Source organism: Mycteria americana, chromosome 5 (genome assembly GCF_035582795.1).
Source record: "Mycteria americana isolate JAX WOST 10 ecotype Jacksonville Zoo and Gardens chromosome 5, USCA_MyAme_1.0, whole genome shotgun sequence".
NCBI lineage: Eukaryota > Metazoa > Chordata > Aves > Ciconiiformes > Ciconiidae > Mycteria > Mycteria americana.
Genome location: NC_134369.1, coordinates 2,850,761 through 2,878,289, shown reverse-complemented (window position 1 = coordinate 2,878,289; position 27,529 = coordinate 2,850,761). Strand labels below are relative to the sequence as shown.

Below are 27,529 nucleotides of genomic sequence, written 5' to 3'. Positions count from 1 at the left end.
ATTTGCTTTTCTACCTTGTACCACTGTGGAAGATCCAAATGCTGAGTGGCACTAGAGAAAGATGAGCGCGTGGAGAATCTAATACTATGACTTGCGAAAAAAACAGGCTTTCTGGATGAGCAGTAATTAGTCAATAATGGAAACTTTCAGTTGGAACCACAATATGCTGGGTTTCCTCACAGGAGGTCCTAATCCTGGATGTGAAAAAGAGGAACTGACTACAGCAACGCTAGTTACACAATTATTGCTCAAGCCTTGGCAAGAAGAGTCCCGTGTAGCACTTCAGAGCAAAGGAGGCAGTTAAGTTGTTTATTAATGACAATGGAAACAAAATAAAAGTGATAAAGCAAACAGATACTTCTTTAAATATAAAGTTTCTAGTCATCTGGTGTTCTGTCAGGCTCCCCCCCCCCCCTTTTTTTTGTTTTCTCTTTTTATTCAGGCGTAGTTACAAAAATCCATAGAGGATTTAGGGAAACATGATACTTCAACATAAATTCGTCACCTATGACAAAGTCTGAACAGCAAACATCATATAAAGAAAAAACTCAAAACGTATTTACAAATTCATACTTTGTAGTCCTTGAGAAATTTCTTGGTTACCGAGTGGCAGATTATGCATGTACACTACATTCCAAACGGCATTATCCAATCAGAGTCACTTAGCATAAAATTAAGCTGAAAGACAGATTGTCTAAAAATAAGGCCAGTTTCATTCCTAATTTATGCATTCGATGACCAGAATTTTCTGGTACTTCTATGTTAATAAAAAAAAAAGAGCATAAGAGCACCTGATCTCACCCAAATGGGATACACAGACCAAACTGCAAGTTTCATTCTTAGCAGGAGTTCTCAAGAGTAGAAACTCATGAGGAAGGACAATAGTATACACCTTTTTTGCCATCTTGTCTATTGCTAATTTTAAATGCTTGTATAAAAACAAATCCCCACACCATATTTGCAATATGATCATAAATAGGCAATAGTTTAAAAATGTCAGATATGATTACCTCGGACTATCAAGCTGTTTCACACTTCAGAAAAAAGTGAACAAAGCCCAAACACCTTTCTCTTTCTCTTCCTCCCTCCCCCTGCCCCCCCCAAGCCCCCTCCCCACTTCCAAACCAGAAAAAAAAAATTATACTCTGATGAATATTAGAACTGGCACCAACATTCATGCTAGTTGCCCTGATGTGCAACAGAAAGTTCATTTATCGTAGTCAGAAATATTCTTATGCACTAGCCCCAAAGAGTTCAGCTTCTGAAAACAGTTTGTTTTGAAAAAAATCCCATCAGGTATGACGCGGGCAGCGTCCGGAAGGTGCAGGAATGTCCAACACTCTACGTCGATCTTCATATTCATCAGTGTCTGTGGAATCTTCATCTTCATCCACTGCATATTCATTATGATTTGTTTCCTAATACAAAACACATCCATATTTAATTAAAAACTTCTATTCCAGCTAGTTATAAGAAAGCACTAACAATTGCCTAGAAAAACCTGAAATCTGCATTATCGCATCAATTAGCTGAAGGACATTGCGCTTTATGTCCTAAAACCAGCTCCTTACAATTACAAAGTTTAATTTGCAATAGAGATCATCTTGCCAAACTACTTAACCTCGAACTCAGTAAATATCCATTAGCCTTCATTATTTCATATATACAACAATGTAAAGCCACAATTCAGTATCTTGGCTGTACCAATTTTCTTGGTGACTTATGTTGTCTTTAAAGTCGTTTAAACACAGAGGGTCATTACTACCTTTAGAACAGAGGTAGAGCAAAAGAGAAAAGTAAATTATTTTTACAGTCAACGGAAAGGAAGGAGGTTACAACTCCCATAAATGTGAGCAAGAGTTAAGAGATGCCGTTTTCTTTTTGAAGCACGACATCTGCTGGCAATTACTGTTAGAGCCACTGGTAACAAGAGCGTCTCAAATCCCTTGAAATGCATGAGAAAGTGTCCAAGCAGATGTCTACCCCCGAGGAAAGACTCAATGCTCGCACAAAAACGTTCAAGTTCTATCTGAATTAGTGACTAAATAAGGGCTATGCTACTGATAAAATAAATAAAGCATTTTTCTCAAAAAGGGCCAAAGCAAAGGGAGAAATTATATAGTTCACCTGCAATCTCCAAACTAAAACTACATTATAATTAACAGTACACCAAATAGTTTACTGATTTGTGAAGTCATTATGTGACTTTATGGAATGCACGCTCAGTGAGGACTAATGAATATAAGGCAGACCGCTACCATTTTTAAATTGTCATTAACTGAAACATTTCTTGTTGAAGAAAGTAGATATGCCATTATGGCTAAAACAGATGACACTGTGGTCATACCAAGATGGAATATTTAAAAGAACTATGAAATCTAAACAGCTAATGCCATGCCATGTTTCTAGGTACAAATCAAGAACTGAGACAGCTCCTTAAAACAACACAAGCAAACAAAACTCAACACTGCTGTAGTCTGGACAATCAGATATACCTCTGAAATATGCCCTGAATAGACACATATAGATGTGTCTATTGTCAAAAGCCGCCAATAGATGGATACACACATATATATTTCTGTGCATCCTGAGGGGCACTTGTGTTCAGACACTGGACAACAGAATGGTCACATTCTACCTCTGTCGAGAACCCACAGGGCCCCGATCTCACAGATACAACGAGGTTTGACCTTGATACCAGACAGAGGTGAGGACTTGAGGAGGAAGACCCATAGCCACGTACGGCATCCTATGAAAGTTAGGGCCGAAGGTCTTGAATTAAACTGGTAGCATTCCACGTCAAAGCAATGAGGATACATGGCCTTACCAGTGTACAAAGTGCCTACAGAGATTACTACAGTTGCTAGATATAGTCTTAATTGGACCATGTTTTGTATGGAGTTATCCATCTGAATACTGTTCAGTACTGTAATTTTTGCACCAGAAGAGTTTTCTTATTGATAAACATTCCAGAAGCTGAAAAGAATTCATATAATGGGAAATTGCCAAAGTCTCAGACTGAGTGATACTTTTAGGCTGCCTTTTTTTTTTTTTTGAGAAATGGTTCTGAAAAAGAGAGCGATTTTAAAGAAGAAAATCAAAACTGAAAAGTGACACGGCATTGCAGTTTAAACACACAGTTACACTGTGCTATTAAAATTAATCCAAGTGTTCTCTGAAAACAGGAGGTCAGAGAAAAAAAACTAGGATAAGCACAACTGCATCTCTGCTTACCATTCGTGCCGTAGACACCTTGAATGTTGGACACACCATATGAAATCTGGGAATTGTGACGTTAAAGAATTTGTCCTTGTAGTAGAGGCAATGGAAGGTGTAATACCCCTCCATATATCCAGATGTTGTGGAAAACGTAGTACAGCTGGTATATTCATAGACTCTCCCTGGACTGATAATTGGAAACTCCCCTGTTGGTAAAATATTAGATCACAATAGTAAGGACTGAAGTAGAACTACAATTTAGCAGTTTGCTAAAGCACTTGCACTCCACAACATATTCAGGCAGATCATTTTATATTCCAGTGGATGCATAAATGATTCTGAGCAACTACTGATGTTAAAAAACTGTCTGAAGAACATTTAACTATCAAGATGTTCAGACTTCCCTTGCAAAACAACTTTAAAGATGAAACAGATGGATACACATCTCTTTCTTTCAAGCAACAAAATGATTTTGATACAAACCATATGACTACTACCCTCTGTCACCATGATGAACAGCTAATAACGTAACTTTCATAACATGTACATTAAATACAAAAACACTCTCTCTATTGGGTTCATAAAAGCAATCTTTCACTTACCAACTACTCCAGGACCCTGAACTTCTTCTACATCACCTTTGGCATTTGTTATTCTCCAGTATCGACTGTCCAGCTGACAAGCCTTCTCAGGAAGAGCATCTTTGGACATTTCAATTCTAGAAGCCAAACAGCATACTTAATGGTTATCTAACTACTTTCATACATTTTAAGAAATGCTTAAGTATCCTTGGGATCTCTCTCAAAGTAGACTGGGCAAAAAACCCCACTAAGGTAAAGTATACTGAATCAGTTGTCAGGATCCATCTCCATGCCTCTGCTTCACTATCTATTGTTATTTACCCCTTTGTAAATCACAAGAGTTACTTGTAACTTCTTTCCCCCACCCATCACTGTACTTTACCAATTACCGACTTGACTGGTACTTTGTGTACCTGACCAGGTAATGATTTAGTATTTTTTTTAAAAAAGTACAGCGTGTTGTGTACATCATTTTAGTATGTTTTTGAATGCTGTGCATAAATTCACAACAACTGATGCTCTGAACATTACATAGGTCTATCCTGTGTTGTGAGAGTTAATTCAGTTGTTATTTTTACCTGATTCTGTAAGTGAAGAAATAATGCGGTGGATGCACAGAACTGAGTTCAGGTAGAAAAGACGTGGACACAGAAACAGTAATATCTCCTGTGGTAGCAACACATTCTTTATCATGTACATACCTACAGAAAGGAAAACATTAACTCTGCAAATAGCTCTGTACATTCAATACAGAAAGCTAAACATGTAAAGTGATTAGTTAATTACTAATAAGAGCACTGTGGTGCTAGGTTAGAAATAATTCTTAACTTGTCATTTGGCAGTTAAATAAAGGGTGTATGCAGTGTCTTCATGATGTATACTTCCCCCTCACCTAAACTCATACAACTATGGATCATTTTGTACCTCCATTAATGCTTGTATTAAGCTGGGTGTGTAATTTGATCTGAAGTTAATCAAGACACACTTGTTTAATAAGGATGTGTTACGCTATTTAAAAAACAAAACCTAGCAACTCCTACAGCAAATTAATTTACAGATCAGGAACTTGTTTCTATAGCATCTCGGTTTGACAGAATTAAGATTCCTGCTTATTATTTAGAAGAAATTAAAAGTGCATGAGGATTCAAACACCATGTTGTGGTTTAGCCCGTCAGCAATTGAGCACCACACAGCTGCTCGCTCACCCTCCCCCCCGCGGTGGGATGGAGGAGAGAATCAGAAGAGCAAAAGTAAGAAAACTCATAGGTTGAGATAAGAACAGTTTAATAATTGGAACAAACAAACAAAAAATTGTAATGAGAAGGGAAACAACAAGAGAGCGAGAGACAAACAAAACCCAGGAAAAAACCAAGTGATACAATTGCTCACCACCCGCTGACCGATGCCCAACCAGTCCCCAAGCAGCGATCGCTGCCCCCCGGCCAACTCCCACAGTTTCTATACTGAGCATGATGTCCTATGGTATGGAATAGCCCTTGGGCCAGTTTGGATCAACTATCTTGGCTCTGTCCCCTCCCAGCTTCTTGTGCACCTGACAGAGCATGAGAAGCTGAAAAGTCCTTGACTAGCATAAGCATGACTTAGCAACAACTAAAACATCAGCGTGTTATCAACATTATTCTCATACTAAAATCCAGAACACAGCACTATACCAGCTACTAGGAAGAAAATTAACTCTATCCCAGCCGAAACCGGGATACACTAGAACAAGTTCTGTTTATTTAAGTATTCAACAGTGTTATTTTGGAGACCAGTTTGCTGAAACAATTACATTTTTAATAACTCAGAACAGTCCTGCAGCAGCAGCACACTCATGGCAAAGAGAATAAATATTATGCTGCTAGCTAAGGTTCAGATCAGTTATAATGCAAAATTCTGGTCCTGTTAATGCAAAGTTACAGACTCTGAAGCTTCTGGTAAAAAAAAAAAAGTTCCTTTAAGCATTCTGTTTTACAGCTTTATCTTCAATAAGTTTCACAGGCCTTCTCCTCTCTCCACCATCAGCTTTTGTATCAGAGATGCATAAATACTTGGAAAGAGGTCAGCATTCTAAAAGAAGCATCAAAACCTTGCAGTGAGGTTATAAATCCCAGTCACAATACCTGAAAATCTGGTCTCTGATGATAGGATAACCACCAGTTACAACTTTGTTTACATAGGATGTAAACCATTCCAAGTAAGATGTACCTAGATGCCAAAGAAGAAAAGTATTCATAAGGACAGGCAAATTTACCACTAAGCACATTACAATAAATACTTCAAGGAAACAGTTTAAGCTTTGAATATTTTTAGAATAAACTCCCAGACTTACTTAGATGAGTCAGTTGATATTCCAGTCCATTCTACCAACAAAGATAATTTGGAGAAACCAACCAAGAACTAAGAGTTAAGGGTGCGTACTCCAGAAATGACACAGCAAACAAAGAATCTCTTAGCTAAATATTTCACATTATCATCATGGTCTTCAAATGCTGGTGTCTCTCATCATCTGGTTTCTTGCTCGTGACTCTTCTGCTATGGCTGGGAAAGACAAGTGTAGTGGCCTATACTACTTGTATAGCTGCTTCCAACTATTCTACCTACAAGAGGCGTGCAAGCCTGCTGGTGGATTTATGGACTTAGTTTTGATATGCAGGTTTCCATATGAATGGAGTTTCTAAGAAACATGCTAGCAAGTTGGAGCATTTCCCTCTCCTTAAAAACAGGGATGAGCCATAGACATACTCTGCACTTTTACTGCAAACCCAGAAGACTAAGGCTGTATGTCATTCCAAAGAACCTGGGATTTTCATACACTTACAGCCATTGTCTGAGAACAGCTTTTCACACACCTACAGCCATTATTTAGGAACAGCTTGATTTCTAAGTAGACAGTCAAGCTGTCACATTTAACTCCCAAAGAGAGTTTCATACAAGACATACCGGCTCTCCGTAAAAGAATTTCTCAGCCATAAATCTTCCAAGCATGGCAATATAGAGTTCAATAGAAAAGTACAGACTTCTTCAACTATTTGTCAATATTACCGATACAAAACTAGATTTACGCTGAAATACTAAGAAATTGTTATCCTCACCTTCACTGACGTGTTATCAAGTACTATCGCTCCTGTTATATTAAGTGTACTTACCACTTCTTCCTTTGAGCAAGAGCTATTTGTACTGTCCTTTCATCTTCTGGAAGTCTAAGGAACTCCAAGTTTATTATCCTCCTTTCTACCACTAATCCACAAAATGTAAACCTTGTATAAAGTAACTCCAAATGGAGAAAGTGGACCAATTTACCCTGCCACGTTCAAAATGACAAGATAAATGCTGCATATGAAACTTCCCCTCTACTCTGCAATAAGCCAAGATTAACCTTTTAAGCCAAATGGAATACATTTAAATATGATATCAGATCACTTCACCATTGACTCAATTCCATAAAAGCAGCAACCTTGAGCAGCAATACCAATTCACCAGAGAGTAGCTTTAAAGTGTTACATCATCCTGAGGTGGAGAGAAGCAAGCAACCAAACTCTCGAGCTTTTGCTGTGTCTTTCCTATGATGGTTCTAAAGCACACAATGCATTCTGCAATGACCTTTGTAAAACAGATAACAGGTTGACTACTTCACACTGAAATCAGTTCATACAATCAATCAGTACGTAGAAAGGTTTCCTAAAATTAGCGTGGCTAGGAGTTTGACTACCTTCAATCCAAACCAGCAATGGTATAGCATTGCCTAATGTGGTTTCTCACTGTAGTATTAATACATATTTCATAAGAAAAGTGCAAGGCTAAATTTTAGTATTAATTTTGGTGCCATTTATTACACTTCTGCTTTCCCACTGAGTGAAAGGAATTAATTTAGATGCAGCCACAATTACCAGATTCCAGTGGATTAACAAAAAGAAACAATCAAAACACTATTCTAGTCAATGCACGTCAGACAGATGATCACAACAGATTACTACATAACCAAACAACAATTACACAGTTTTCCCCTTCCCTCCTTTATCCTTTGAACAAAGCAATTGGGCAAATCAAAAATCCAGAAAGGTTTTCTTCTGCAGCTATGTTTATAGTTAATTAGATTTCATTAAGGGACGCAAAATATTTTCAACTTCTAACATGGTTGCAAAAACTACTGGGGGGTAAAAAAAAAAAAATCTTTCTGTCCACTTGGGTGTTGTATTTAATAACTGCTTACATCACTCCCATGATAGCTAACTTAAAGGTTTTGCTCATCTTGTTAGACAGGTTAGTACACCGAATGATTTGTACACAAGACACAGAGAAGGACAAGTTTTAATAGAGAAAACCTGCATCTCATTTCAAGTAACCGCTGATGTTTTCAAGTACGTTAGAATCTTACAAGTAGCACAGAAAATTTAGAATGCTTGCTTTGTTCAAGTCATACTGACATGCATTTTCTAAACAGTGCAATTAAAGCATTTTGCCGAATATTTTATCTAAAGTGTTACCTGTAATGAACATATCAATAGCAGATGGATTGCGAGCCATTTGGTCCTAAAAGGGAAGGAAGGTTATAGATGTATTAGAAGGAGAGCATTAGACTTTCAAGGTTAAAATTCAATACCCGAAATGTAACATAGGGAACACTTTCCCTATATTCACTAAACCTAAAATCTGGCTGCTTAATACATCATTATACTCCCAGGCAGATATTCAAATATATAAAACATACATGCCTGTCCCCATGAGTGCTCACGTGATCACTGAATATACACCTTGAACATTCCACTAAGGCTCATGCATAGAAAATCAGATTTAATGCATCATTCAAGAAACAAGGCCCCCCAAAATACTGCCTTAGAACAGAAGCACAGAACAGCTGAGGTTGGAAGAGAACTCTGGAGATGATCAGTCCAATCCCTCTGCTTGAGGCAGGGTTAGCTAGAGCAGGTTGTCCAGGATGATGTCCTGTCCAAGGACAGAGACTACACAAACCTCTCTGGGTAACTTGTTCCAGTGTTCAACCACACTCAGAGTAAAAACATTTTTTGTGTATGTCCAGATCAAGTTTCCTGTGTTTCAACTTGTGCCCATTGCCTCTTCTTCTGTCACTGGCCAGGCACCACTGAGAAGAGTCTAGCTCTGACTTCTTTATGCCCTGCTATCAGATATTTATAAATATTGGTAAGATCCCCCTGAGCCTTCTCTTCTCCAGGATAAACAATCCCAGCTCCTGTACTACCATATTCTCCCCTGAAACAAGCAGGGCTGTCCACAGATGAACCAAAATAGAAGTGTGTAAGTAACCTTCCAAGTTCCCAGGCATTATCCAGAAGGTTTAAATACTCAGCATAATACAAAGGGTGATCTTAACATCCTTCAGGTGATCCATTATCAAGGCATTCCCTAGAAATCTCATTGCTACATGACTGAAAACAAACAGCCAGGAACTCCATAGCAGGATGAAGATCTAGACGTACATAAGTCTATGGGACCTGACGAGATGCATCCCAGAGCCCTGAGGGAACTGTCCGATGTAGTTGCCAAGCCACTCTCCATGATATTTGAAAACTCATGGCAGTCAGGTGAAGTCCCTGGTGACTGGAAAAAGGGAAACATTGCACCCATTTTTAAGAAGGGTAGAAAGGAAGACCTTGGGAACTACTAACCTGTCAGTCTCACCTCTGTGCCTGGGAAGATCACAGAACAGATCCTCCTGAAGCTATGCTAAGGCACATGGAGGACAGGGAGGTGATTCAAGACAACCAGCATGGCTTCACCAAGGGCAAGTCCTGCCTGACCAAGCTAATGGCCTTCTATGATGGAGTGGCTACATCAGTGGACAAGGGAAGAGCTACGGATGTCATCTAGCTGGACTTCTGTAAGGCCTTTGACACAATTCCCCACAACATCCTTGTCTCTAAATTGCAGAGATACAGATTTGATGGGTAGACTGTTCGGTGGATGAGGAATTGGTTGGATAGTCGCATCCAGAGGGTAGGGGTCAATGGCTCAATGTCCAGATGGAGATCGGTGACAAGTGGTGTCCCTCACAGGTCCGTATTGGGACCAGTACTGTTTAATATCTTCATCAGTGACAGAGAGAGTGGGATCGAGTGCACCCTCAGCAGCTTTGCAGATGACACCAAGCTGAGAGGTGCAGTTGACACGCCATCCAGAGGGACCTGGACCAGCTCGAGAAGTGGGGCCGTGTGAACCTCATGAGGTTCAACAAGGCCAAGTGCAGGGTCCTGCACCTGGGTCGGGGCAACCCCCGGTATCAATACAGGCTGGGGGATAAAGGGATTGAGAGCAGCCCTGCAGAGAAGGACTTGGGGGTACTGGTGGATGAAAAGCAGGACACGAGCCGACAAGGTGCGCTCGCAGCCCAGAAGTCCACCCATATCCTGGGCTGCATCAAAAGAAGCGTGGCCAGCAGGTCCAGGGAGGTGATTCTGCCCCTCTACTGTGCTCTGGTGAGACCCCACCTGGAGTACTGTGTCCAGCTCTGGGGTCCTCAGCACAGGAAAGACATGGACCTGTTGGAGTGGGTCCAGGGGAGGGCCATGAAGACGATCAGAGGGATGGAACACCTCTCCTATGAAGAAAGGCTGAGAGAGTTGGGGTCGTTCAGCCTGGAGAAGAGAAGGTTCCAGGGAAACCTTACTGCAGCCTTTCAGTACTTAAAGGGGGCTTATAATAAAAGATGGGGATAAACTTTTTAGCACGGCCTGTTGCGATAGGACAAGGGGTAATGGTTTTAAACTAAAAGAGGGTAGATTTTAGGTACTAGACAGAAGAAAGAAATGTTTTACAATGAGGGTGGTGAGACACTGGCACAGGTTGCCCAGAGAGGTGGTAGATGCCCCATCCCTGGAAACATTCCAGGTCGGGTTGGACGGGGCTCTGAGCAACCTGATCTAGTTGAAGATGTCCCTGCTCCTTGCAGGGGGGGTGGACTTAAAGATCCCTTCTGACCCAAACTATTCTATGATCCCCGCCTTTTTTTACAAGAAACACCCTTTACTCGCCCCGCTTTTTTTTGAGGTGGGGAGGTTGTCAGGGCATGGGTAAGGAGAGAGAGGGCTAAAATCTTGTTAGGTGTAATATCCTTATGCTTCACTAGCAACAATATGCCTATCTTAAAATACTACAGCTATAAGAATTATGAAAAATACTTAATTATGTTCTACAAAGGAGCAGTTCAAGAGCAATTTGTTTTTTCACTGGAGAGTAAGTTTTGCTTACAATCCAGAGGGTATCATTTATTGTAGTAAGTTTACATTTAACATATCTGGGGGAGAAGATAGATACAGATGCTGATCTTCCATAATGGAGAAGCTTTTCTTCCTTACGGAAACAGGGCAAGAGTATATACCTGCCATAGTTTGAACAAATTAAATTAATACTTTCCAATAAGGCTGAATGTTGTCCACCATCATGAACCTATAGAAATTGCTATAGCCATTAACAACTTGATGTAAATTTGTGTCACTTACTAACCATTCCCCTTGTGGGCTTTGATGAAAACCAGATTGGCAACTCAGGGGCAAGTAACAAACTAGTATGATCTCTTAGTATTCACCTTATGCTATGTAAATATTTCAGGTATCTGATAACATGCAAAGGGACACCATCAATCATTAGAAAAGTACATTCACAAGTATAAACATATCTTCCTTACTGGACATTGATAGAAGATCTCGTATTTATTTCGTCCCTCCACACTCTCCAGGGCCATGTATTGACTCAGGCCAGTATGAATGCAAAAGGTAAGAGGAAGGCATTGTTTCAGACCTAGCCTCTGCTGAAAACCTCCAGCCGCTGTGTCGATATCCAACAAGTCTTCGGAGCGGTAGTGGTTTGACAGTGCCATGCTTCCCATCAAACTTAACAGACAAGAACAAAAAAAGGAAAAATAAACAGAAGATACTACTGACAAAGCAAAGACAGCTTTAAATCTTTTCTAAGCATCGATTCTATCAGTGCTCTAGATGCATATTAGACCTAGATGAAGTCCAACTCTAATATCCAGGTGCTGAACTAGGTTATTAGTTTGCAACATCAACCTTCACAAAGGGAGGCTTGATGGCTCTAAGATAAACACTTCCTTGTATGTTTTGTGCATCCCAAAGCACCATTTTAAACCGTGTTGGTGATTCCCATCACGTCTGCAACTACTTCAAAGAAGCGATCCACAGCTGACACAGCTTCCTATAGTAGCATAATATAATAATAACCAGTGCTCCGTATCTCAAGTTTTTTGCAAGTTCATTTCAATACTATCAAAGCACCCATGATTTTTCAATTAGAATACCAAGCTGCTATAGCAACAGTCATTGATCAAAACTACAGTGAGCAAGGTGCTCTATGCTTTGGAGAAAAGGTTGACAAGTAAACAAGGAAAATAACTATTGAGTCAGAGAGATTATAATCTCAGTATAAAAACTAAGGCAGACAGACACAAGCAAACAGACATACAAGAAAAGAATGAGACAGTATTTATCAGCATGACATGGCAAGACCATCAACTGTCTTTCTAATTTTTTCCTCTAGCTTTTTGTAAGCACCACAGCAAAGGAAGGGATTTTTTAGTGTTTTGTTTTTGACGATAAGGAAGTGACGTTGAAGACAGTAAAAGGAGCCTCTCTATAAATAAGAAAAGAATATATACATTTGGAAAAAAGTAGTACTAATCTGAAACTTGTAACAGATTAGGAATGGAGGTGAGCACTGGAAGCTAAAGTTAACATTGATACGAATGTTGGGCTAGATAAGAGCTAGGGTGAAAATAAAAAACCCAAGCAACCTACACTTGATTTAATAAAGGGGCAGACAATGGAAGAATGATAAAAAGGGGTAACATGATCAAAGTAATCAACCAGAAGGGCACACACTACAGCAGTGCCCTTAGCAATAAGAGGAGTACACAAACCTGTAATGTACACCTCCCCACCCATACTCCCTTCTAATTTGCCTTTCACTGATGTTCTCAGATGCTAAGCTTTTACTGGTGTTATGAAAGCAGTGACTCAGGTGCAAGCTGCCACACGTCAGCATGATATAAGCTGCTCCCATCCTGGCCAACAGGTTCCATTCCTCTTTTTCCTTATGTAGTTTTGCCTGGAATTAGCACGTTCTACAGTTTAAAAAGCAATGCTAACATCCAAACACAGAAACCTGAAGCATCTAACAACGACAACTAGTCTTGAATCTCCTCCTCTTCTGACCTAACATGCCAACAACTTGCTGCATAGACTTCCACTACCTACACCTGATCTTTCCAGTATTCATCTCCCACAAGAAAGCAAGTCTGTCCCTAACAGTAAGACCACACCTTCCACTCGCAGTGTGGCAGCCTTTCTTGCTCCAGGGTCCCACATGTCAGACCTAACTAGTCCCCCTGTCAGTGCTCCACCAACAAGGTTTGTCAACCTGTGTGTAAGGCTCAGGCCCTCACTTTGAGGGCACAGCAACGGACCACAGCCCACTGGCAGTTGCTCAAGCTGAAAGACATGCCCAAAGGCATATGTCTGCTCCTACAGCCCTTCCACAGGCACATCATCACAGTAGAGCCTTTGTGGGAGTGAAAAAGCAGTAGGAAGAGCAGGAAGCACACAACCTGCAGAGCTCTGTTTGAAGTCTACAGAGCTAGGGCACCTATCTCCTCTCTAAAAAAAGTCTGTCCTGTAAAAGAAACAGAACTAGAAGTCACCCTTATGGTTGCATACAGTTTCCCATATTCCTTCTGCACATACAACACTAGAATTGGAGGAAGTTGCACTTTCTTTACTAGTAGAGCAACATGAATGCATTGCCCCCTACAGACACTGCAATGATTTGCCCTAGCTTTCCATCTTTTGCTAAAGTTTGCAGCACTTCATCAAGTGTTGACCTGCTAACTTTTTCTATAGCTGGAAGATAGGAAACTATGTTTGGTCATTTGCCTTCTAACCTTGATGTAGAAGGAGTTTTTAATTGCTGAAACCGCATAAAATTGTAAAATCTTGTACTGAGAAAACTTAATTGCAGAACTGACATTTTGATTCTACTTAAAATGACTACCTGGTTTTAAAGTTATTCCCTAGCCATTTTAAAGAAAAAAGTTATTAAATAACAAAACCTGAAGCGTGCAAGAGGCTAATTTACCTATGTAATACAAAGCAAAACTTCAGGGGAGCAACTTGCAGTGGTATGATTAAAAGTCCAAAATGGAAGTTTTAGTTATTACCAAAAAAAAAAAAGTTTTCACTAGGAAAAAGTAGGAAAAAGGACTGAAGCGTAAGAGTAATTTGAGCAATTAGAAATCTACACTGCGTTTTTAATTACTTCCGAGACTAGAAGACAGCCAATTCTAGAAGTGTCACTTCAAGCGGTCACTCAGTTACAATACATTTAAATGCTTCATCTATCCTGTTCAGCAGACATCTTTTTAATAAATAAACTATCCAAGAAATACAAAAGGAATGAATAATTTGGTACGTAGCTTTCGCTCCTTACCCAGGAACAACTAGCTTCTGTCCATTATGAATACGAAATGAACATCGATAGTCGTCAGGGAGTTTGCAACCTATTTGTGCTTCCACAGCATCTAGATCTTCCTCCCGCACACTCTCTGTGTACAAAAAGAAACAGAGTATTAAGTGGCAGTTTTGGAGGGGGAAATCAAGAACTGCTGCTCCTATGAGATTCTCAAATTTCATGCTGCTTCACTACTCTGCCCCCAAGTGCCCAGTATGCTCTTCCTGACAAAGGTGAATATTAGAATTTGTGTTAAGACCTTTCCTTTAAAACTTCATGTCACATCATTTCATCAGAGCTGCGTGGCTAGAAATAAGGCAAAAATTAGGTACATTCTAGACATAACAGCATGCTCTCAACTGCCGAAGAGAATTTTAAGTAGCCCCAGCAACCTTAAGTAGCCCCAGCAGCATTGTGGATTTTTATGTTATCACAAAAGGAATATATAATTCAAAGTATTTTGCCATTTATAATTCAGAGAAAAGTGAACTAACAGACATACAAAAGCAAGATAAATTCAGTCCAGCTTTGGGACGCAGCTGTCTACTAGCATGCTCTCAAGATCTTCCACTGATTAAATTCATGCTAGTGGCCACAATCTCTAAAAATCAAGTATTTCAAATACAAAGCATGGAATGTTTAAGTGCCTTGATCAAACAAACATGGACTCAAGTCAGTATTTGGTGACTTTGTTGTATGCTAGGTGGCACAGAAGGAATACTGCATAAATTTGAAAGGAAGCTGATTACATTAACTGATTACTTAATACAGCACCAATCTCCATCCAACAAAATCTCAACAGGCCTGACTTAAATAGAAAGTAAAGTGAAATGAACATTTTCCCCACGATATTGTCTTTAGCTGACTGAGTCCCGGTTAAAACTATTAGGCAATATTGATTTTACTGTTTCATTATTCTAAGGGTTGCTTCTTTCAGTTTCCAGTCCAATCAGTAACAAAGAAATGTTGGCTGCAGCCACCATTCACCTGGAATTTGAAGCAATAAATGGGTAGTAACAAGGGGATTTTCATATCGTCATCAACAGGAGGGGGTAGGGAGTAACTACTCTTACACTTCCACACTTCAGGGGGTTTCCGCACCCTCACTTCTACCAAAGATCAACTGGGTGGCCTGTATGATCTGTTCCCATCAAGGTTTTGGGGGTGATTTTTTTTTTTAAACTTTTCATATTAATTATCAGTTTCATTTATATGGCATAATTTAACAATTCATTGAAACAAGATCCTGTACAAATGGTATTAAAAAGGTTAAGTTGTGGAAGAGCTCCTGCTAAAACCTGCCATCACTATACAAGTGTGGAAATCGATAATTTTAAATTTATTTTTGTCTTTCTGTAGACAAAGAGAAGCTTCATTGCATCAAATTCCTTGGGAGGATTTTGAAAGTAGAACTGTGGTAAAATCTGTTCCTTTCAATACCCCCAACACAGATACTTTCCATTTTATTAACAAAATATTTGACTGACAATTCAGTGGTTCTGTACACCTGAGTGAAGTCTGTGTTTTTGATAGAGCAGCATGAAAGTTACAGAAATCAAGGCACGGATATCTACATCAAGTACTATGGACGGTGTTACACAAGAGTTCAGGCTACATATAACCCTTTTGGCCTTTTCCTAAAAAGGCATTCCTTCACTAACACTCAGAAGTAACAAAACAAAAAAATTTTTAAAGAAAACAGTAAGTATTAAGTTCTAACCATGTTCTGTTATTCGTAAATACTTAGCAAAACTTAAGAATCAGGCACTATCCAGCAAGCCAAGAAACCTGCAAGATTTATATAGGAAAGAGATCATTGTCTATAGATTTCTCTTAATTTCACAGATCATGTTAAATCAAGAATTTTGGTCTAATAGTCAATTTCATACAGAAGACTGAAGTACAATTGAAAATGTAAGAGCTATTTTGTCCCTATACCAGAAAAGCCCAAACTTGCTGTATGTCTTGCTGGGTAAGATTTATGAAACAGAACACTGGAAGTACTTCAAGTATTAAAACACAAACGTAATTTGAAAACAGAATTGGGGGGGTGGTGGGGGAGCAGTAAAAATTCTTGTTCAGCCACTAATTTACCTTCATTAGAGGAACATGGTAAGACTTACAGAAGAGAAAAAAAAAACTTCCTTTTTTAATGGCTTTAGTTTAAACTGCCTCTTTTCATGTGAAAGTGTTTTAATTATGTCTTAAAATCTCACAAATAAAATCACACCAACAGTTCCCAGGTCCTTGAAGTAATGGGACTATTAAACTAAAAAATAATAATAAACAAGCAGAAAAAATCAGTCATAGCAACCAAAGACAAAAGCAGTAAAAGTGTATTCATTTCCTGATTATCCAGAGATAAAGAAGATAGACTGGTCACTAGAAAAAAATAATCTTGATTTCTTCTCCGAAAAGAAATCTTCAGAGAATCTATGGATCACTAGAAACTGGGCAAGGACTATACACGTGGTCCGATTTCCTTATTTACTGGAGGGAAAGGGAAAGCACATCTACTGACTTCCAGGGCTCCAGTAATTGAGGCACACCCCTAGGATGAAAGCAGTATGAAACTTTATAACAGACAATGTTGCATCAGCCAGCCTACTAGAGAAAGCAGGTATTACACCATACCTTTCAAGGACCCAATCATCCGAGGACACCGCTGTCCTAAGTATTTCTCTAGGTCATCCCAGGCTTTTTTCAATGTAGCATAGTACCGAATGTATCTTCCTAGGTCAGAGTAGGTACTGATGAAGATGGCTTTCCAGCTCTGATTTCGTTGACTTTTCTCCTCTCTAAGTGGACATGAAGAAAATAAGCTCAAATACCAGCCTAAAAAGCTTGAATTCTAAAACCAAGAAGTTAATATTTGCTATTTGGCAGAAACAGTATACATAATATTAAGCCAGGAACACTTCAGCCATGTGAAGCTACACAAACTCAATTAATTCCAGCATCTATTCAACAGCAACTTGGAACAGAATTAGGAAACATTTGGGGTACTTAGTATCAGGGGAAAATTTAGAAACAGTGTTCCTTTAAACAAAGTGCTGTGTACTGTTAAATCTTAGAACTAGTGAATAGCTAATTGAGATCACTTTTCACACATATACAGAGAAGGCCTTCAAAAAAAAATCACATTTTTTCGTCTACTGCATTAGTCACAAACTCTTTTATTTACCTAATAAGAAGGATTAAGGAGTAAACCGGCGAGTTAAATAAGAACTCTGTACACTGATCTGGAAAGTCAGTTTCTTAAGGAATTACTGCATATTCAGTTCTCTTCACAGGCGCAACAGCGGGCTACGGGAAGACAGACTGCCAAAAAAGTGCTGACTAACATCTGACAAAGGATGCTTGCCTCCAAATTGTAGCAGCCCTTGCATCTTTGTGTTAGGATATATTCCAACTCCTCAAACTCCAATCAGCACACTGAATCTAAAAGATTTAGTACAGCTTCGTACACCTAAATAAAAATGTAACAATTGAAAAGTCTTGACATCACCTTTAAGATCTCTTTAGCTCTAAGAAGGAGAGAAGAATCTTACTTCTTGAAGAAGCGTTGAGGGGAAAAAAAAAGTTAGATAAACTAATGTCAAACCAAAGAGGTCAAAGAAAAAAACCCAAAGTGAATTATGTCTCAGCAGGTGAGACAGGTTTCAGCACATTTTCACCCTCCAAAGTTTATTTGTAGAAATGACCTACAGCCTTCATTACTCAGTTTTTTCTTGGCTGTGGAGAAGCCAGCATCTCAGAAACCAACCCCAGAGCCAGTTCTCCTTAGTAAAGCCCTATAACCTCCTCATCTTCCCCCATACACACCCCAAGTTCCCCTTCTAAAGCATCAGGTACTCAGTTTGAACTTCCCATTTCCTTACCTTCTTTCCCTGCCCCCCATTGGATTTTCCTTTCTAGTTTGGATTCCAGTAAGAATAGCACTTAGGATTTTTATGCGGAGAATCGCAAGGCAAAATTTTACAAGCTGTGTTACATCTTCATAAGCTGCATATAATTAGAATATGCACAGTATGTTTATCTTTGTGGATTCAGCTTTGCTTGCTGTTGATTTTTAATACAGTCCATATGATATAATATAGATTACAAACTACAAGTTTGGAAATGTTTTCCTAAATCACCTCCTCCACCCACTTATGCATAATATATTAACTCCTTATCACTAGCTCTTCTGCCATCTTGGGCTATTCGTGTAATACAAGGACCACCTGAATAACCTGAATAATGGAAAAATATATGGAATTGATCGCTGAAGTAATAAGTAGTTAATACTCCTCACAATTTACAATCTAAAAAGAAAGATACTGTCTAGAAAACAGGACACAAAGAGGGGATAAGCAGTAACAAAACTGGTTGCTAATTCACTTCAGTCAACTCCACTAGCTTTCTCAGCTCTTGAGAAAAACATGCTTTTTTAGCAAAGACGTGGATCAATACCTTTATAGTTAGCTTCCATTTAACAGACATCCCGAGTTCAATGCAAGCAACCAGAAAGGAAAGTGAGCTTTTTAAAAAAAACACACCACCACCTCAAGAACCACATATGTAAAACTTTTTACATAGCCCAATGTGACCTCCCTGGGAAAATGATGGAGAAAATCCTCCTGGAAAGCATTTCCAAACACATTGAAGACAAGAAGGTGATCAGGAGCAGTTAGCATAGATTTACGATAATAATGCTTGACCAACCTGATAGCCTTCTACAATAAGGTGACTCGCTTGATGGACGAGGGGAGAGCAGCGCATGTTGTTTACCTTGAATTTAATCTCTGTTAACAGCATCATAGAGAACCTGACAAAGTACATGTTTGATAAGTAGATAGTGAGGTGGACCAAAAATTGGCTGAACAACCAGGCCCAAAGAGTGATCAGTTGGAGGCAAGTCACTTGTGGTGTACCCCAGGGCTCAATACTGGGGCCAATACTATTTAATATCTTCATTAATGACCTGGATGATGGGACAGAGTACACGCTTAGCAAGTTTGCAGATGCTACAAAATTGTGAGGAGTGGCTGATACAGCAGATGGTTGTGCAGCCGCTCAGAGAGACCTCAACAGGCAGAGAAAAATCTCCTGTCCAACAAGGGGAAATGCAAAGTCCTGCACCTGGGGAGGAATAACCCCAGACACCAGTACACACTGGGGGCTGACCAGCTGGAAAGCAACTCTGCCAAGAAGAACCCGAGCGTCTTGGTAGACACCAAGCTGATAATGAGCCAGCAACACACCCTCACAGCAAAAAAGACCAATGGTATCCTAGGCAGCAATAGCAAGAATGTTGCCAGCAGGTCAAAGGAGGTGATCCTTCCTCTCTAGTCAGCACCGGTGAGGCCACATCTGTAGTACTGTGTCCAGTTCTGGACTTCCCATTACAAGAAAGATATGGGTGTACTGGAACAAGTCCAGTGCAGGGCCTCAAAGATGATTATGGGACTGGAACATCTGTCACATGAGGAGAGGCTGAGAGAGCTGGAGCTCTTCTGCCTGGAGAAGGCTCAGGGGGATCTTATCAATGTGTACGATTACCTGATAGGAAGGAGTAAAGATGGAGCCAGACTCTTCTCAGCAGTGCTCGCTGATAGGACAGTGGACACAGTCCTGGAGAACCTGCTCTAAGTGACCCTGCATGAGCCGGGGAGTTGGACTACGGGACCTCAAAAGGTCCCTTCCAACCTCAGCTGTTCTGTGATTCCAGTCATGGCTGCCCTTAACACAACCATCCAGTTGTACCCCTCGTAATTACAGCACTCAGATTATTACTTCCCTCTGTAGAATATCTGGTGTCTGATAAGGTCAAGCTGCAGCTTCTCCTTCAGCCTAGGCATTAACAGGGCACCTCTGCTCTACCCATCCGTAAAACTTTTTAACACTTGTTAATTTCCTAAAAAAGTTTCATGAATGTACATTTTTGATACGTCTAACCCTTCATTGGTTTGAAGCTGGTGAATACCAATTCAGTCTTATGAGTTACTAGAAGTAATGTGGACATAAACAGACAGCACAATAACATAAGCCTCATTTTCATCGAAAAAAAGACTTAAAACAACCACACTTACTCTGAAATAAGCCAGTATTTCTTGCATTGTCTTTTCCACAACGGATCATGGCTTGATAGCTGATTTAATCTTCGACTTAAATAGCAGCAACTATAAACATAAAATCATTAAATTTTCTTGCAAAAGAAGAGTAAAATAAACAGGGATAAATACTGACCAGTATATTACACATTGCATTCTCATGAAATAAAGGCAGAGTTTGAAAGTTAGTTAGCTGTCCTTTTTAGAGTTGTGCTTACAATGGTTAGAAGTTTTCATTACAGCTGTGTAAGTCGTGAACTACTTTTCTACACACTTCAAGAACTGTCAGCAATTAAGTAATTTTGTAAAGCAGGTCATCCTGTAGACCTGCGCCGTCGTAAACATCATCTGAAAGATTCCAGCGTGACTCCTCTCCTCTAGTGGTAAGCATTCCAGTAGCACAGGCTAGTTATTATGATTTAAATTGCTTTCTTGTCTGGATTGTCTGTCTCTACCTTATCTTTTCCACTGTTGCCATACTACTGAAAACTCAAGCGGTAAGACAGAAACTATACAGTTTGAGTATTACAAAGTTACTTTCCACTTTGTTTAAATAACAAACTTCATGACCAGAAACAAAGACAGACACAGGAAAACTACAAAGGATGATACACGTGGAAATAAGTACTGCAAGCTGACTCTAATGAAGACCATATATAAGCTCTTGCCATTGCATTACAGGTAACATTGCTACTTCAGGAAGTTAAAAGAATCATATCCTGCATTATGCAGCATTATTGCAAATGCAGTATTAAAAAACCTGTAGGATATAGGTCTAAAACTGTCCTCAGAAATAATTTTTAAGTTGATCCTTGCTTGATATAAGGAGATAGCAAAAGCTAGCCTATATTCCCGATGCCTGCTAACTTGCTCTTTGAAAGCAGCGATGGAGGCGCCACCAAATACAGTCTATTCCCATATTTACTTTTACAGTTATAAAGCCATTCTGGAATGTACAACTGGTATTGACAGCAAGACATTTCAGTGTACTTCTATGAATAAGAATGTGCGGCAAAGCATCAGCAACGTGCAGAGCAGTAATGCAGGGAACGATCGTGTTACTCAAAGACCCACAGAATTTAAAAGAAATTATTGCCTCATTCAATCTAACCTGAACATCAGACAATAAACCTTTTTTTCTTCTGTGTTTGAGCTGAATTATCAGTTATGCTTTAAAGAAACTCCCCAAAAGATACCGCCAATTTAGATGTGGCAACATCACCTCCTCTGGTAGCTTGTTTTAACAGTTAATGTGTGTGTTTTAATGGCTGTGATTAACATCTAAATACCCCAAATGAGGTTACCAAACCTAAGCTTCCAGTTACTGCTTTTTGGGTTTTTTTCAGTGTAGTTCAGATTGGTAAGTAAGAAAGACCAACGGTGTAAATGGACATAGTTACATACTGAAATAAAGATGCCTCTCAGTCTTATCTTTGATAAGTAAAATCAGCCAAAGTCCAGAGCTGGAGAAAACATCTTGCACTGAGACTACAGAATTACTCATATTTGTCTGCTCGATTCAAGTTTTTTTTTCCTCCCCAATATCCATTATAAGCTGTTTAAACTACACTTGTATTAGTATTTCAAAGCCAACCTGAACAAAGTAAAGTGATTCCCCCGAATGCCCTGCTATTACCCTTCCCCCCCACAATGAGACAAAGACATGAACGCATTCACTTCAAATCTTGACATTTGGCCATGTAAGAACTTCACTCATGACATGGTGATTTTTTATTATTTTTGGGGGGGGATGGTGGTGGAACAGAAACGTCCCAGAGTCAAAGTCCTTGCAGAAATCTATTGTATCGGTGTTTATCAATCAAGCCTGTAATTTCTGGTAGGAAAGACATCACCATGGCATCAAACATGATCAAAGATGCAATTAAAGTCATTCTCATTAATAAGATAAATATTTGGTCACTGGTCAGCTTTTCCATTATTTAAGGGCCACCACCAGGCTAACCAACCTGTGGAATACTAGGAAAACTGTAATGTTTGCAATGGTCAGCGGATATACATGTCACTAAAACAAACGTAAGCAAGCTAGAGATTTCCTCAATTAATGTTTTGAGTACTACAAACAGCCAGTTATGCAAAACTGCCATTACTGACCTTATAAATAAGAAAGCTACACAGTATTTAATTATCCTTGCACAGCAAAATCCATCTCATTTTGTCAAATACATTACAAAAATAGGTAGTGCCTTTACTACACCATTAGCAACTACTACTAAATCATCCATACTGTACTTGTAACAATTGGTATGATTTTTGCTTATGCTTAATCTCCTTTTTGCTGTTATCCTAACAGAAGTCTCCCTGATGTCTTTAGCTTTCTTGACTAATATTTATAGGGGGAAACACCGCAAACAATAACCATTTTGACAATACTCTATTTTATTCGTACCTATTCCTCCCTCCTGGGTTAAATACTGTGACTCCAATCACTGTCAGCGCTTGTACTTCATTGGTAAGGTTTTAGCTAAAAACATGTTCTCATCTTCATTCTATGACTCGGGACTCTTCACCTTCTTGGACTAGTAAACCGTCCATGGACTAGTAAACTGTCCAAGAGGTGCTTGCAACTTCCATTCATGTTTTTCTGCCTGAAAAGTCGTCCCATTCCATTTCATTTGGTTTTCCTCAAACAACAGCTCATTCAAAGAATTGAATATATTTACTGGCAACAAGACCACCCTTTGTTTGCCCAGATACACAACAGTTTCAGAGAATTATTGATTTAACAAGTTCAGTTATTGGTTCATCTCTAAATTGTGATTTAGCTACAAACAAAACCAACATATAATGGGGAGAGAAAAACAGAGAAAATTCCCTTTTGCTTAAAAAAAAAACAGGCAAAAACCCGAGGACCACCACTGTTTCTGGGAAGGAGCGGTGCTTTAGCGTATGTCCTGCACACAGCAGCTGCTCCAGAACAAGCCAAAGCCTTTTCCCTCACAGTGGCGAGCGCTTTGGGAGCGCTTTGCCTGCTGTCCCTCCAACAGCCCTCCCCAGCCCGCTTCCCTTGACCCCGTTCGCTGGCACAGCGATCCACGCACCGAAAAGTTGTGCAAACCCGAGCTGCCGGCAGCTCCCGGCGCGGCAGCCTGCCTCCTCCACAGCGCTTCACCCCACCTCCCACGGGCTCCACCCGCCAGCTCTTCCCCCCCCGCCCCGCTGACCCCGGCAGCCGGCCCCGGCTCACCTGGCAAGCGCACGCCGGGCCGCCCGCCTGCCCCCTCAGCCCCGCCGCCGGGGGGGCTCCGCTCCCCCGCCCCGCCCCTCTGCCCGCGGCCCGGCGCTGCCTCCCCCACCCCCCGCCGAGGCTGGGCTGGGCTGGGCTGGGCTCGGCCCTTCCCTCCCCCCCAGCAGCGCGGCTCAGGCGGATCCGGCGGAGCCCCGGGCCCGGCCCGTACCTCATCAGATCCCGGTAGTCGAGGAAGCTGAGGATGAGCAGCAGCGGGTCGGTCGGCAGCAGCTCCAGGCTGAGGGCTGACGGCTCCATGTCCAGGGGCGCCGCCATCTTGCGAGACGTCCCGCGGCTCCGCCGCCCGCTGCCAGGGACGCGCCCGCCCCTCGCGCCGGTCCGTTGTCAGCCGCCGGGGCGGGGGGGGCGGCCCGCAGCGCCCCCTGCCGGCCGCGGCCCGCCCGCCTCCTCCCGAGGGCGGCGGCCCCTCACCCCGCCGCCCGCTGTCGCGCCCCGCCTCAGCCCGCAGCCCCGGGGCCTTGGCGTAGGCCGCGTCCCGCAGGCTGCCCCCGCGAAGTCCCCCGAGCAGCGGCGGGGCCGGGGCAGCCGGCATCTCCAGCCCCCGGCGCCATCTCGGCAGTTAAACGTGTCTCGTAGGGACGCTTCGTCTAAGACGGAGACCATGAGGTGGAGGCCCCGTGCCAGGAGAGGTGCCCCACACCTTGGGGAGCTCAGGCCACCGGGCCTTCAGCCTCTGCTCCAGTACAGCACAGGCCTCGCCGGCGTGTGGCCATCTGCGAGCCCTGGGCAGGTGTCCCCGTTACCCTAAGGCATCCCAGATGGCGTCTCGCTCCTGCGGTTAGGCAACTGGCTGGAGCCCATCTTGTCAACATTTCCGGCAGTCTGGGACTACACATGCACACGAAGCTATAGTTTGCTTTTAAAGAATATTAAGAGATCAAGCTTCTTAATTTGCTTTCCTAAAACAGGAAAATAATTTGTGTTCAGCTGGAGTACTTGGACCACTGAATCTTCACGTGGGTACGTGCTGGTAGGATCAGACCATGGACATCCCTGGAAGATGAGGGTACTGACTACTTCCAACATGAGATTGCTTGCAATTGCTTTGTAGTCTTCTGTTTACCAAAGGAAGAAGAATTAATGTTAGAATAGCACTGATGAGGCAAATACAGACCTGCTTATATTATCAGCCTCCCTAGGCTGATTCTAAAGGATGATCAGAATCCACTAGGACTGAAATTAAAAAGGTAATGGTACACATAGGAGGGAGAATAAACTTACTGAGATGAATATCATTAAAACAAAAAAGTGTGTTGCATCTTAAGGGTATATGGAAATACCAGATTTTTTTATAAGTTTCCTCCACATTTTCTTGAAAATAAATGTGTTTTCAGAGAAAGCGTGTTTTCATTTCATTTTAATTTATTTCAGAAAAACATCTTTTCCAGAACAGTGTCCCTAGAACTGATTTCCTCTGAGACCTTCAAGGAGGATTCTGAGTCCTGGCTTTGAAATAGGAATGTGGAAATTTTTGCAAACCTGAGGTCTTGTGCTGCCAGGCTCCCGGGTCTGTGTGAAGAAGCCCAGTGTCTGAGACACAGCTGCGTCACCAAGCGTTGTCGCTGCTGGAACCTCTGGAACCCAAACCTGTGTCCATGTCCTCTCCTGAGCCACAGACCCACCAGCTTCTGGCTGTCAGCTCGCCCGCAGAAAAGTCGAGTTGGGTGAAAGTGTGTCAAACCCAAGATGTTGCAGGTGAAACGTTTCAAGCTCAACAAGCAAAATCTGTTTGCTCAGCAAAACTAACTAGTAGATAATACAGTCACAGAAATAATTAATTTATAATGCTATAGTCCTGTGAAACTAAGAATTCCAAAGCATTTCACAAACAGTGAATTAAGCTTCACAAGCATCCTCTGAGGTAGATAAATATTAAATAGATCACATTTTATGTGGAAAAAATCAGACGATATGTGACAGCTGCAGAAAAAAATAGAAACTATTCTTTTTATGTCCCTCACTTTTAGTAACTTATTCTTATTTGAAAGAAGGAATTGTTTCTACTGCATGATTTTATACTAGTAATCCTTTTTTCTCTCTTCTTTTTCAGATACCAGTACTATGTTATTGAAACAGTTGATTGTCCTAGCAACATCACTCAAATAAGAACTGAAAAGGAACAAGCTAGTGGTTATATGACTGCTTTTTTGCTAGCTGCTGGGGAGATTTCTGTCCTTTATAATTTGTATAATTGTAAAGTTCCCTGTAGAGAAGAAAATACAATAGTAAAAGTATATTTAAAATGTTACTAAAATGCTATTACTTGTATTTGTGTTTGTTCTTGGTTTTGTGGTCCATGAAAATCTAACAATGCAGGGTGAAGAGAAGCTACATAAGTCTTTATTTGTGAGGTTTTGCCGAAAGGTAGATCCAAAGCGTAGATAATATTGCTTCTCGTACTTGCATAGGTCTAAGCCGTGCATTGGTTGTCAGTTGTCAGTTGTTACCTGTTCTTGCAAATAATGAAAATCTACTGTTTAATTTTCTAATATTGTCTTGAGGGGACTTCTTTTCCTTTGTGACACTTTCAATTTTCATTCTGAAAACCGACTTGAACTCTTTCATGTTGTTTCAACGGCTGAATCCGTCTTCTGCTGCTCCTGTTGTGCTCCATTTGATTTGATGTAATTCCATATAAATTGCCACAAGGTGACTTCCATGCGATGCGCGTGCATTTTGGGGAGGATTTTGTCCCTCAAACAGCCAAGCTAGATATTTCATAAAATTGTACAAACTACACTCTGTATTTCTTTCTTTCTCAAATTCCTTCTTTACCTTTCTTTCTCATTTGCTATTTGCTCCTATTTTAGTATTTAAATCCCTCCATTATTGGTATAATGCCATGTCATGATCTGAATTTTCCTTTGCGTTCTGAATGACAGCCCACAGCATTAAATAACATTTGCCTGTCAGAGCAGTATGAAACATCATACAGACTGAAAGAAACTAGAAAACCAAGAGCAGACAGACTAAAAAGTATTCATATGCCATATGCTTCCTGTATATGTTATCCTTTATGCAAACATAAAGCAAGTATTACCTTGAACAATTAAAACACTTCTGGAATTTTTGAAATCAAAATAATTCAGGGGGTGAAAAGGAAGCCAAATAATCAAGATTTGCTAGCAAAGTAGAAACTGTAACAGAAGAAAATACAAAAAGAATTAGAAAAGTGTCTTCATGATTTTCTTAAGGAAGCAGAAAACGCATAACAATATACGAAGTTATCCAGTTTGATAATCACATATTTCAATGATCATCTTCCATTCCAAAAAGGGGCAATTTGTAAGATCACCTTCAAAAGTTCATCACCGCTTTTAATTTTTTAACTATACCTGCACAAGATGGCCAATAAGCCTAAATGCCTCCAAATCTTCACAACACCAAAGAAATTAGGGGATTAAAGAATGGGGAATCATCACAGAAATTATATGCCAAGCTACAGAAAAATAGCTGGATGATTTCTGAAGATCTGCAGCAGTGCATGGAAAAATGAGAAATTAGGAAAAGTACTTTGCTTTGAGACTGTGGGTTTGGCAGATAATATCGGTGACAGTAACTGGTGTGCGTATGTTCGCGGTGGGCACGTATTTGCAAGCAATGAAATTATTACAGTTTTGTAAAGTACTGCTGGTCATCTGAACTGCAGCAGTTACATACCTACTGCCCTTCCAAAAGAAGTGTATCAGCTTAAACTCTCTGGAAAGTGGGTTCGCATTTAAATTCCCACCATCGCGAACACCGCAGCGAGCGGATGAGGATAGCTCCGCATCCACAGCTCTCGAGGTTTCTCGATCTTTGTTTCTTTGCCGAGATGGGCTGCCAGTTAACGGGCAGTCTTTCCAGTGGTCAGAGGTGTGATTGCA

General features: G+C 40.7%; 2 protein-coding genes and 1 long non-coding RNA gene across 3 annotated transcripts in view; 1 reads left to right on the top strand and 2 right to left on the bottom strand.

Annotated features, from left to right (window-relative positions):
* CD59 (CD59 molecule (CD59 blood group)) overlaps positions 1-27,529 on the bottom strand; it is a 266,459-nt gene that overhangs the window by 10,257 nt on the left and 228,673 nt on the right. The gene's annotated exons all lie outside the window — the stretch shown is intronic.
* FBXO3 (F-box protein 3) lies at positions 296-24,009 on the bottom strand. The gene is made up of 11 exons (XM_075501958.1): positions 23,812-24,009; positions 20,375-20,464; positions 16,935-17,098; positions 14,280-14,394; positions 11,464-11,668; positions 8,288-8,333; positions 5,924-6,008; positions 4,379-4,501; positions 3,822-3,937; positions 3,235-3,425; positions 296-1,418 (listed from the first exon to the last, which is right to left on the bottom strand). Exons 1-11 carry the CDS (start codon positions 23,916-23,918, stop codon positions 1,293-1,295), a joined length of 1,368 nt encoding a protein of 455 aa, XP_075358073.1. The 5' UTR covers positions 23,919-24,009; the 3' UTR covers positions 296-1,292.
* Positions 23,963-26,677, top strand: LOC142410073 (uncharacterized). The gene is made up of 3 exons (XR_012775822.1): positions 23,963-24,850; positions 25,052-25,358; positions 25,714-26,677. It is a non-coding gene; the product is annotated as an uncharacterized LOC142410073 (long non-coding RNA).

What these genes read in the sequence shown, in the direction of transcription:
- FBXO3 (XM_075501958.1), bottom strand. Translation starts at nt 23,918, where the DNA reads ATGGCGGCGCCCCTGGACATGGAGCCGTCAGCCCTCAGCCTGGAGCTG. An exon ending in TATTGATATGTTCATTACAG is followed by an intron (nt 6,009 to 8,287) that starts GTAACACTTTAG and finishes TTTGGCATCTAG; the next exon opens with GTACATCTTACTTGGAATGG. An exon ending in TTCTTCACTTACAGAATCAG is followed by an intron (nt 3,938 to 4,378) that starts GTAAAAATAACA and finishes TTTGGCTTCTAG; the next exon opens with AATTGAAATGTCCAAAGATG.